The sequence below is a fragment of the Heterocephalus glaber genome, unplaced genomic scaffold, assembly GCF_053883595.1.
Source record: "Heterocephalus glaber isolate CG9 unplaced genomic scaffold, H.glaber_assembly_v1.0 deba00001444, whole genome shotgun sequence".
Classification (NCBI taxonomy): domain Eukaryota; kingdom Metazoa; phylum Chordata; class Mammalia; order Rodentia; family Bathyergidae; genus Heterocephalus; species Heterocephalus glaber.
This window is the reverse complement of record NW_028258297.1, coordinates 30,016,153-30,028,337: the sequence shown is the minus strand read 5'-3', so window position 1 is coordinate 30,028,337 and position 12,185 is coordinate 30,016,153. Positions and strand designations below refer to the sequence as shown.

At 45.8% G+C, this 12,185-nt stretch overlaps 1 protein-coding gene across 5 annotated transcripts in view; it reads right to left on the bottom strand.

Annotated features, from left to right (window-relative positions):
- Ano2 (anoctamin 2) overlaps positions 1-12,185 on the bottom strand; it is a 326,914-nt gene that overhangs the window by 39,249 nt on the left and 275,480 nt on the right. For all 5 annotated transcript variants that reach the window (XR_015452355.1, XM_087214186.1, XM_021248110.2 and 2 more), the window contains 3 exons: positions 3,253-3,364; positions 1,324-1,381; positions 1,074-1,174 (listed from right to left, as the gene is read on the bottom strand). Coding sequence is in view for 4 of the 5 variants with exons in the window: in XM_087214186.1 (XP_087070312.1) it covers positions 1,074-1,174; positions 1,324-1,381; positions 3,253-3,364 (271 nt within the window). In the remaining variant the exon portion in view is untranslated. The remainder of the gene's footprint in view (positions 1-1,073; positions 1,175-1,323; positions 1,382-3,252; positions 3,365-12,185) is intronic.

Below are 12,185 nucleotides of genomic sequence, written 5' to 3'. Positions count from 1 at the left end.
CAAGGGCCATTTCATGTGATTTCTTTCCATGTCTGAGTCATACAGGCCAAGAGGCGAAGACAGTGGTCTTCCCTAAAAGGCCCCTGCAGCATGGACAGTGTCATTGCTGGTCATGTAGTTCAGAGCCTGGTTCTCTGACTCCTAAAGAATTCTCCAGTAGCCTTTGTTTGCTGCTTAAACTAGCCGGAGTGAATTCCAGTGGCTTCAATAAATAACCCTGGGCAATAACATGAACAAACATAGTTGGAAAGAAAGGGATTAATCAAATCTGACTGGGCCTTCTCGGAACCACTAGCATGGTAAATCTCTAGTGGGGAGACAGAGTGTGTCACCAAATCTTCAGTCAACCCCATGGGGACTGTCTGGCAGCTGATTCTTCAGTCAGTCTTCCAAGTGGTTTGCAAGAAAATTGACCCTGATTGTCTCTGTCATTCTTCTTGGAAACCACAAAACAATAGAAAGGAAATGCACAGGAGGTTATATTTTTCTTGGATCTGTAGGTAGATTTTAACTCATTCCATCTTCTTTTCTTTTAGGACCTCTGGGCCAATGTTTATTTTCCTGACTTTTTCAATGCAAAACCTGATTGCAAGAAGTCCAATGAAAAGTGCCTAAAACCATTGGGGAAGGAGACAGAATCCACAGGGAAACAACCATTCATGCTTCCCTTCCCAAGATTATGTATTCCAACTGTCTTTTCAGACCTTTTCCTAAATGGTCCCATTATGGCTCAAATTTTCTTATACATTTTCCCCCATATCCTCCACTTACTTATTGGGAGGAAAAATATTATGCACTTTGGTGTCTGAGATATTCAAGTCCTAGCTCTGCCACTTACTGGTTATGTGTATTTAAGCAGGTGGTAAATCCTGAACCACAAACAGCCAGACCAGATTGGCAAACAAGGTCAGTGGGAGACACAATGCCTCGTGGGGAAAGTTATCGGCCAGTAGACAGAAGAGTAAGTAACCAGGCTGTATGAAAAGAGAGAAGCCATGAAAAGCCTGGTGAAACACCTGGCCCTCCTGGGCTAGCCCCTGGCAGCCCAGAAACATGAGCAGATTATTACTTACGGAACTCCAATCTCAAAGATGTTGTTCTGGATCAACTGCTTTCCCAACATGATGATGCTGAGCTGAATGCAGAGCTCCATGAGGCAGCCCCCTGGAGCACACTGCAAGGAAGAGAGGTAAAGAAGGGCCAATCAGACCGAGGGTGTTGAGGAGCAGAGCCGGGAATAATGCTGCAACAGGGCAAGGGAGGACATGTGAGGCTGCACCTATAAAATGCTGGCCAGCACGTAACCCCACCAGCCGTACTTGCCTCTTCCATGCGGTAGCCATCAAACACATAGACATAGCTTCCAGGCCTGCCCACAAACCTGGAATCAAAAGTGTGGGAAGAATTAGAGAAAAGTGGAGTCTGGCAGGGCTGATGGGAGCCACGCCTTCTGCGTGGCAGTGCCTTCTCCCAGCATCCTCCCAAAAGTACTGGCTGCTGGCCAAAGAGGTACAGATCAGTTAGGCTATACGTTTAACCTAGTCAAGATCCTGGGGACAGGGCGGGCCAGGGGCTGAGGCTGAGTGTACTGTGGGGCTGGGAGGGGGGTGGTATGGTGTGCGTGTGTGTGCGTGTGTGTGTGTGTGTGTGTGTAAAACGTCTCAGCCTAAGCACAAGGTTTGGATTATCTCTAGGAGTACTGGCCACGTACTTTCTTCCTTCTACTACTGTCAAGAACTTTTCACAACAGCTCTTTGGTGAGAGCTCATGATTCCCCGGGAAATTAAGGATGAGATTGACTAAAATTGTAAGTAGAGATTCCTGGAATCATAAAAGAATTCTAACTTTTCAAGCCCTGCACTGAGTGCTACCCCTAGCACCCCAAAACTTTCTCTGTACTGATTATTGTACCACTTACCACAGACTACAGTGGTGCTATGGCCAAGCTTATCTCCTTTATAGAACACAGGGTTATCTGAGTGGGGACCCCGTCATGCCTGGAGTATTATGTGTGCAATTTGTCACTGCTATTAAATTGATATAAAAAGCACCGGTGATACATACACTCCTTAATATGGACAGTTGCTCTGCTCCTTAAATTCCAGGAGCGCCAAGGACAGACCTCTTGGGAAGGAGGGTTGTGTTTTGTATCACAAACACATCTATAAGAAACTGTGAAATGTATACACTGACAATATTTGGTTTCATTGCATGTTTGATGATTTTTTAGCCCTAGGGAAGCCTGCTTGATACAGCTGGTTGATGTTTGATAGAAAATGTCATTGTAGGTTGCCAATTGGCCTGATCACAAAAATATTTATCAGAAGTGATTTCATATTCAGACTTATCATGTAATAAAATGGTATTGGCTCTGGTCCTGGGTTCTCAGAGGAGCCCCTAAATCCTTGACATTTCCAGAGTGATGGCAGTGTCTCTGTTATTAATGGAGGGCTCCTGGGACTATAACTAAATTTATGCTGATGAGATTACTCAGAATGAGGGCAAAGGGTGCCAGAAAGGTAGGCTGGGGCTTTGAGCCAAGTGACAGCAACCTGACCTGGGAAGGAGAGGTGGGGGCTGGAGATCGAGCTAACTCGCCTGGTAATGAAATCTCAGTAAAAACTCTGGATAGTGAAGCTTGCTAAACTTCCCAACTGGTGATACACAGATGTGCCAGGAGGTTGATGAGTCCTAAGGACAAGGAAGCTCATGATTAAGACCTTCTGAGACCTCACCTATGTATCCCTCTCATGCGCTAGTTGGATTTGTATCCCTTTACCAACATAAAACTGTAAGTGTAAGTATAACTCATCGTTGGATTTTTGGAGTCAATATTATCAAACCTGGGGGGGTGATGGGAACCCTGAAATTTATAACCGGTGGCTAAGAACCACCACTGTCCTGGGAACCTCAGAACTGGTGGCTGTCTGAAGCAGGGCCAGTCTTGAGAAGCAGTGTTCTTACCCTGAGAAGCCAGTGGTAACTCCCAGTAGTTACCACCAGAATCGCACTGCAAACCTTGAGAACCACTGGCTAGAAAGGAAATTCCCTTCTATTTCATCCTCAAAGTTGTCCTACTTATTAGAGCCTGAAGAGAACAGTCAAGTAGATGCCAATTCATCCCAGCCAAGAAGTGGAGAACAGGACTGAGGAAAGTAGGTGACAGTGGGCACAAGCTCCCCTACTTGTCCCAGTGGTGGAGGATCGATTAGTGAGAAGTTACTTTTCTACATGTGCCACTGTTAAACTCACCTGCCCTTGAAAAAGGCCACGTAGAAGATGGGAGAGTAGGCGTTGACAAACTTTAGCAAGAAAGCTTTGAGTATCAAGCGCTCTTCAAAAGTCTGTTCTGTTTTTGGAACCTCTGCAAGACAAGAGCAAAGTGGATGAGACCAAGGCAATCCAGAGTCTTGACCTTAGTACAAGCCCTCATCTCTCAAGTTCCTGCTTCAGAATAGAAACCAAGAGCCCCACTCCTCTGCCATGTTAGAACCAAATTCATCTGGGAAGCCCCAAACAGTCTTCCAGATAACTGGAGGGTACACAGGCAACAGATATGTATGGTCTTCATCTTTCTCCTTCTACTTCCCTCCTCAAGGCCATGACCAGTGGTTTCCCACTGTGCTCCTTAAAGATGGGCCAGAGTAGTACAGCTTCCTTCTACCACCCTTATTTCATCAAGCTTACTTCATTAGACTTTACCTGTATAATTTCTGTTTCCATTAAGAGTTTACTGGAGCAGCAGAAGATCATCAAGAAGATCATACACCCTGACCAAGTGGGATTTATCCCAGGGATGCAGGGATGGTTCAACATACACAAATCAATAAATGCAATACACTCTATCAATAGAGCAAGGACAAGAACCATATGATCATCTCAATAGATGCAGAAAAAGCATTTGACAAAACCAACATGCATTCATGATAAAAACTCTACAAAAAATTGGAATAGATGGTCTCCACCTCAATCTGATAAAAGCCATCTATGAAAAACCAACAGCCAATATCATACTAAATGGTCTGAAGTCCATGCTGAAATCTTTTACACTAAAATCAGGAACAAGACAAGGATGTCCACTATCACCACTCCTGTTCAATATAGTTTCGGAAACATTAGCCGTGGCAATTAGACAAGAGAAAGAAATAAAAGGAATAAAGATGGGAAATGAAGAAGTCAAATTGTCATTATTTGCAGATGACATGGTACTCTGTATAGAAAACCCTAAGAACTCCACCAAAAGTCTTCTAGACTTAACCAGATTCAGTAAAGTAGCCGGATACAAGGTCAACACACAAAAATCAATACTTTTCTGTACACAAAAAACAGACTCAGTGAGAGAGAAATGGGGCAATTAATTCCTTTCACAATAGCATCCAAAAAATTGAAATACCTAGAAATCAACCTAACAAAAGAAATCAAAGACCTCTTCTCTGAAAACTATAGCACTTTAAAAAAAAAGAGAGATTGAAGAAGATATCAGAAAATGGAAAGACATTCCTTGCCCCTGGGTAGGAAGAATCAACATAGTGAAAATGGCCATACTTCCAAAACTGCTATATAGATTCAATGCAATCCCAATTGAAATCCCAGCACCATACTTCATAGACCTGAAGAAAACAATCTAAAAATTCATTTGGAATAAGAAGAGACCTAGAATAGCAAAAGTAATACTAGACAATAAAGACAAGGTAGGGGGTATCACAATCCCCAATTGAAACTATACTACAAAACTACTGTGATAAAAAACAACATGGTACTGGCAAAGAAACAGACCTGAGGACCAGTGGAACAGATTAGAAGATGCAGAAACAACTCCAGACACACTTAGCCACTTCAGCTTTGACAAAGGAGCCAAATACCCTCACTGGAGGAAAGATAGCCTCTTTAATAAATGGTGCTGGAAAAATTGGGTTTCAATTTGACAAAGATTAAAACTAGACCTATATCTCTCACCATTCACTAAACTAAAATCTAAATGGATTAAACTTCTAAATATTAAAACAAAAACACAAAACCGGCTGGAAGAGAGGTTAGGTAGAAGTCTTGGAAGACACTGGTGTAGGAAAGGATTTTATGAACAAAACCTCAGTTGCCTGTGAACTAGCGAAAACAATCAAAAAATGGGATCTCTTCCTACTAAAAAGCTTCTGCACAGTAAGAGAAACCACCAACAGTGTGAAGAGACAACCCACAGTGTGGGAAAAAATTTTCACCAGCTGTCCCTCAGACAAAGGTCTACTATCTCAAATCTATAAAGAACTTAAAAAAATCAGACCGCCCAAATTTAAAGACTCAATCCAAAGATGGGCATCTGAAATGAACAGGCATTTCTCAAAGAAGTAGAAATAGCAAATAAACATACGAAAAAATGTTCAACATCACTGGTCATTAGAGAGATGCAAATGAAAACAATGCTGAGATTCCACCTCACCCCAGAAAGAATGGCTGCTATCATGAAATCAACCAATAACAAATGCTGGCAGGGCTGTGGGGAAAGGAGGAACCCTGCTCCACTGCTGGTGGGAGTGTCGACTGGTGCAACCACGGTGGAAATCAGTATGGAGAAACCTCAAACAACTAGGATTAGAGTTTCCATTTGACCTAGCTATTCCCCTGCTGGGTATCTTCCCAAAAGAATTAAAAGAATCATACCACAGTGATAGATGCTCACCCATGTTTATAGCGGCACAGTTCGTAATAGCTAAAGCTTGGAAACAACCCAATTGCCCAACAACTGGAGACTGGGTAAAGAAGATGTAGGGGTTTTTTTATATATATATAAAATGGAGTACTACTCAGCCATAAAGAATGAGAAGCTAGAGAAATTTATAGCTAAATGGATGCACATTGAGGCCATACTCTTAAGTGAAATAAATAAGACACACACACATGGGTAAATACCAAATAGTTTCTCTTGTGTGAGAAACTGAAAGTGTAAATAAGGACTAAAAGGTATAATAGATAATGTGAAATAGGAAGAAAAGGGGAAAAAGGGAAGGGGAAGTGGGAGGGGTAGGGGAAAGGAAAGAAGGGAATGGAATTAATATGAGAAAATGGAAACAAAGTCTTCGTAAATAGGGAGGGGTGAAGGGGTTGAAGGGAGGGCAGGGGAATGGGGAAAAACAAGAACTAAGAGAGATTACATAAAGGTGCAAATCTCCAATGATGAATGTCTATAATGATGAATATTCTATATCTTAAATGTACCAATAAAATTAATTTTTTAAAAAAGAGTTTACTGGAACAAAGGTCCTTGACTTAAAAGACTCATCAAACACTGAACTGCAGTTGAGAAGGTACCATGTTGCCGTTTCTTTCCTCTTCCATTTCAAGTGGTAAAATATTCATCTGTGTGTCCTCAGGATAGGATTGGACATCTCACTCCAATGACAAAGGCTCATCAGATAAGTGAGACAAACTCGACCTGAGCCGGATGTCTCCAGCCCTCAGGTGACAGGCCGATGGCCCTAGAAGCACCCTGAGAAGCACTGAGCAGAACTCTCACAGGTGTATTCAGAGGACTCCAGACACCTGGGAAGCTACAATGGACACCGGTGAGGAACACCTGATGGAAGCCCCGTAGACCATGACAAATGGTGTGGTGAAGAAGCAACAGGGAATTCTTTGTCCATTTGGGCTGATACAGCAAACTTTCATAAAGTAAATAGTTTACAGGAAGCAGAAATCTATTTCTCACAGTTCTGGAGGCTTGGTAGTCAAGTTCAAGGCAGATTCGTGTCCAATCACCTCCTGGTTCAATCATGGCATCTCATTGCACACATGGTAGAGCTAAGCATCTCTTTGTGGCCTTTTTTCATAAGCACTCGACCTTCACTCATGAAAGCTCTGCCCTCAGGACCTGGTCACTTCTCAAAGGCCCAACACTTAATGCCATGTCTTGGAGGTTAGGACTTTAACACACGAACTAGGAGCTAGGCACAAACATGAAGATACCATAAAAGGCCATGTCTTCAGGGGCAGAGGGAAAGCACTATGAGGTACCCCGTGGCCTGATCAGTACAATCTGAAGGTACTCTGGGCACAGGGCCACAGTTCAGGGCCATGCCAGCCAGGGAGTGCTTTGCCCCACTGGGACTAGAGCATGGGCTGGCCTGACTTCCCTGCCTACCCGATGCACACACGGATTGTGTAGCAACCCTTTAAGAAATGCATACAAGACCTTTTCTGTCCGCTGGGATGCCCTCACTCTCAGGGACAAATCTTTTACACTTTTACCATCCAAACTAAATGTTACCCATAATCTCCTTCTAGAAGCTTTCTTAGATGCAGTCAGCTGGCAGTAATTTTTTTTCTGTTTCCTTTCATAGCATTTGTATCTCCCTGTATTAATTATCTATCCTCATTATGCCCTTTGAAAGTTAATCATAATATTGCTGTCACTGATTGCCTGTGTCCAGCTGTTTGGATCCCTGTGAAGCTAAGACTTAGTAGTGCATAATTGATACAGGAGGCTCTCTATGGAAGCTTCACCTTATAGTTTACATCTACAATGTCCCCACACCATCTCATAAGTTTGGAAGTGGGGCTTTTGGAAGGTGAGTAGAACATGGGGGTACAATATTTATTAGTGAATTAATCTATTGATGACTTTATAGCTGAATGTGCTGTTAGGAGGTGGGCCCTGGTTGGAAGAGGTGTCTTCCTGAGGGCATATCTTTGAAGGCCTTCTCTCTCTCTCTCTCCCCTTCTTGTTTGCCATGGATTGAGTGGCTCTCTTCTGCCATGCCCCTCCCTCCAGTATACATTTCTGCTTTTGAGTCAGATAACCAAGGACTGAATCCTCTGAAACTGTGAGCCAAAACAGACCTCTCCTCCCTTACGTTGTGGGTGTCAGGTAATTTGACCCAGTGACAGGAAAGTGAGTAAGACACTAATACTGGATGATGAGGAACTGGATGATGGGGCAGAGAAGTGAGGGAAGACACACATGTGCTCATGAACAGGTCAATACTGTACTTGAGCCAATGGGCTCTGTCCCACTTGGGACTTGTGCAGAACCTTGCAGAGCACACCCCAGAAGACCCACTGACGGGTGAGCAAGTGGAGGCCCTTCTTTGGTTTAAAATCACTGCTGGAATTAATCCAAGACTCTCGGGTAAGTCTGTGAGGCAGATGTTTCCCGGATGCATATCAAACTCCTCCCCTCTCCTGGATACACACTAAGTGAGGGCATGAATTGTGGCCCAGGAGCTACACATGGAAGTGGAGGTGGCCACCCCCAAGCCTTGGTCTCAACATGGGCTGTGAAGTTTTCTACTCTCTCTGTGTCTCTTCCCTCACCTGCTGGGGAGATCCTAGTCCCTGGAGCAGAGGAGGCCCTCGGAAAGGAGAAATTCCCCATCTGTGAGTCATCAATACAAGGCTGCCTTCCAAACATCTGGGCAAATGGCAGCAGGAGCAAGGACTCACCCTTGACAGAGTAGAGCCTTTCTATGCCCCATGCTTTGCAGCTAGACATGCTCCAGCTCTCTAGTGCGGGTGGGACCTTGGGTGGCAAGCCCTGAGACATTGGCTGCGCTTTCCTGAACAAAGAGAAAGGCTCCCGGAAAGCAGGGGCAGCGTTTCTGAGCAGGGCAAGGGGTCACCGAGGGCAGCCAGGGCCGAAGGCCAAGCCTGTATCCATGGGGCCTGTGCACGTGGCACATGGGAAGAAGTGTGTGAGTGTGACACTCGATCTCTTTAGTAGGACCCACTGGGAATTTATTCCAACACCCCTTAAACAGCACATCCTCCAAAACAGAGAAGCAAATTCTCTTCTGGAGGCCTAAGAAAGACCCGCAACACTAAGTCAGAGAGGAGCCTTCCGAGCTGGAGATGCAGCAGTGAAGCACAGTATTAGCAGAGGACAGTGGCAGAGCAAGCGCTCCGCCGAAACCTCAGTGCTGGTTCAGACAGCACAGGACCGGAAGGAGGCCCCACAACAGCAGCCAAGCCCTGGGCTGGGAGGGGTTCGGGGGCTGGGCGCACACAGCACCCTGCAGGGCTACTCTGGCACAGCACTGCCTGCCCCGGAATCAGAAGACACCATTGCAGCTCCATAGGGGATGCAGCAGGTAGGAAAGCTCTACTAACCCCTCCCTCGGCTGCCAGACAGTTTTGTTGTTTTTCTCCTTCCTGACACATTGGGAAGGACACAGCCCCAAAGAGGAAAGGTCTGAGCAGTGGCACAGTGTTTTACCAAATCTGGATTATGACCCTTATTCAATATCTATAGTTAACACTGGCACTTCTAACATCTCTTCTTTGGTCCACGTGTGCTGGCATGGCCCTTGATCTCTAACCTGTAAGACTTTCCTTTTCTCTGCTACAAACCTGTCAGACAAAAGGACCCATCCTCCTGTTAGATTTATGCACATCAGGTCCTCGCTGCACCAAAGATTCTGCATTCCCTCTTCAGGCTGATTCTTGTTGCCTTTGGCTGAAGTAAACAGTTCTAAGGCCTAGGTGGAAATGTCTGCCGCTGATGTCCAGGCTCACTTTCAGCTTAAGATCCACAACAGTGAACCTTCATGTGGCTCATATTCCTGTCACCTGTCCCACTGCTGCCCCGCTCCTGACACACACAGCTTCAATCTTATGATGAGCAAGGTCAGACAAATATCTGGGTGGATCACAGCCATTTCCAGATACACTCTCCCGGGCACATTTACTGAATGAATGAATGACAGGAAAAACTATTCATCACATTCCTAAGGTGGGCTCTTTCTCTGTTGAGCAGAATGACAGATGTAAAGGTACAAGAGATGAGCAGCAGAAAAAGTGCAACTGCCTAGATGTGGTGAGAAAGAGGGTACTGGAGCTCGATGCAGGCCCCAGGAGACGCCAGAGGCTTGTGAGGTGGACCAGAAGGGTAGAGAGGGAGAGGAGGGAGCTGGGCGGAGAAGAAACAGGGCAGAGGCACCCAGTGGAAACTTCCATTCACTTCTGCTCTGGGGTTTGTAGTAAAACCACCTTATTTGCTTCTCCAGTGAAGATTCATAAAAAATCCAGAACTTTCCCTAGGGAGGTGTGCTAAAGCAGAGTCCTACTTCAACACAAGGCACAGGGGTACCATAAATTTTTCTTTTCTGTACCGGGGATCGAACTCGGGTCCTTGCACTTCCAAGGCAGGTGGCAGAATCACTGAGCTAAATCTTAGGCCCGGGTGCCATAAATATTGGCATCTGGGTTACAAATGAGAGAGACTTGGAAGAGAGCCATGGACAGAGATAATGGAAGGGAAGAGAAGGAAGAAAGGAAGGAAGGTAAGAGGAAGAAGGAAGGAAGGAAGGAAGGAAGGAAGGAAGGAAGGAAGGAAGGAAGGAAGGAAACCCCTTTTAATAGCATCTTTTTTCCTTACCGTCGAGGCATTCAATTCAAAATTAACCATGACTCATCTCTCTTAAATATTTTTGGGGAGTGAGAAAATTAAAACCAACGTCATCTAAAAATAAATAATCAGATCTTAGGGTTGGAAAATTTGCAAAACTTATCTTGCAAATCTGCCCAGAAGGGGATGAGGATGAGGTATGGGGTGGCACGTGTCTTTAATTTCCTTTTATAATCCCCTTTGAACTGTCTGTGCTTGGATCCCCATCCCTGAAGGAATTTCCTCCACCTCCTCTGAAGAGGGAATCTGCTGTGTTCAGACCTATTTGCTGCAACTGGAAATGAGCATCTCCCTTCCTCCATGCTGATAAATCATGGCCAGGGTATTATTTATTAGTTTTATTCCTAAAAGCAGTCTGTGCCTATGCTTTCAGGGCCATGAGCTATCATAAATAATGAGCATTTCCAATAAACAATCTGAATCCATTTAATGGGCCACTAAATCACCCAGGTGCCCACCTCGGCAGAAACGCCATGGCCATGGTGCACCTGGCCAAGGCCCTGGGGAGAGAGGCCCTCCAGGACGCTTGGAGGGAGACATGGAGGTTTGGGGTCAAAGGGGAAACCACAGCCTCAGGCTCTGGCTTCACTCCTGGATCTCTTTCCACAGCCAACACTGGGAGCCTCACCTGCCCACAACACAGACCGTGAGGCTGAAAGTGGAGACAAGCATTCCCAGGGTCACTTGCAGCAGGATGACGTCCACAAGCCACACAGGGCCACCTGCACTCAGGCCACTGGGCAGGATCCTCTCACAAGACCTCTGAAGTGGTCAGAATCTACTGAGGAAATACTCTGGCACTGTGTTTCTTACATCTTCAAATAAAATGCCTTCAGATTGCATTGCTGTGGGAATTTAAAGGAAGAAAGCCCAGCAGTGACAGCGTGACTAGTTAAGCAGGCAAGCCCCATCGTTTAGGTTCTCCTGAAATCCAGCCTTCCCAAAGGGCCCCCAAAGTTGATCAGAGGTCAACTGAGGGTCTCACCTGCTCTCAACCTGTGGAAGCAGATTTCCACCAGGGCTCTATCTGGAGCCAGAAAGGACTCAAGATAGCATTCTCACACAGAGCCATTACCCACTCCCGTGAAGTGTTAAACCTGTGTTGCATTGTGTCATGAAAAAATATGAGTGCAAATGACCCAGCTGTAAGCAGCCTTGGAAAATAATTAGTATGAAAGCCCAAGTCAGTCCCAGGGGGCCAGCTGAGGACTCGAGGTCCCCAGAGAGCCCTCCTAAACATATGGAAACAGCATGGCCAGCTAGAGGATGCCAGCTGGAGAATCTGAATCTTGGAAAAGCAGCTCCTCCTTACTGGTGTCCCCAGCAGCCCAGCCAGCAGATGCACAATTATGGTGACGAGACAAAGCGGGGAGATGCCCCAGTGTGTATTTCCACCCCCTCAGCCCAGCCACTGCTGGGGCAGAGGCAAGGAGAATTGCATCCTGCATGGCTGAGCCCACAAGCAAAGGTGCTTGCTCTTCAACCTTCCTCTGCCCCCAGGGCAATTTGCAAACAGCAATATTTTCTGACACTCCAACCATCTGTGTGTGTGTGTGTGTGTGTGTGTGTGTGTGTGTGTGTGTGTTGGGACTGTCTGAGCCCCCATGTAGGATCCTGTTGCCTGGTTTGTGCTCTGGGGAGGAAATCACCCTAGGAGAAGCCAGTCAGTTGGGTAATTAGGCAGCCAGCACAATGCCCAAGGGAGCTGAGGGCAGCCCAGACTGCAGACTCCTTCCTGAGGTTCCGGAGATGCTCCTGCTGCCCCCAAGAGCTCCTTAGCATGAGGACCCCT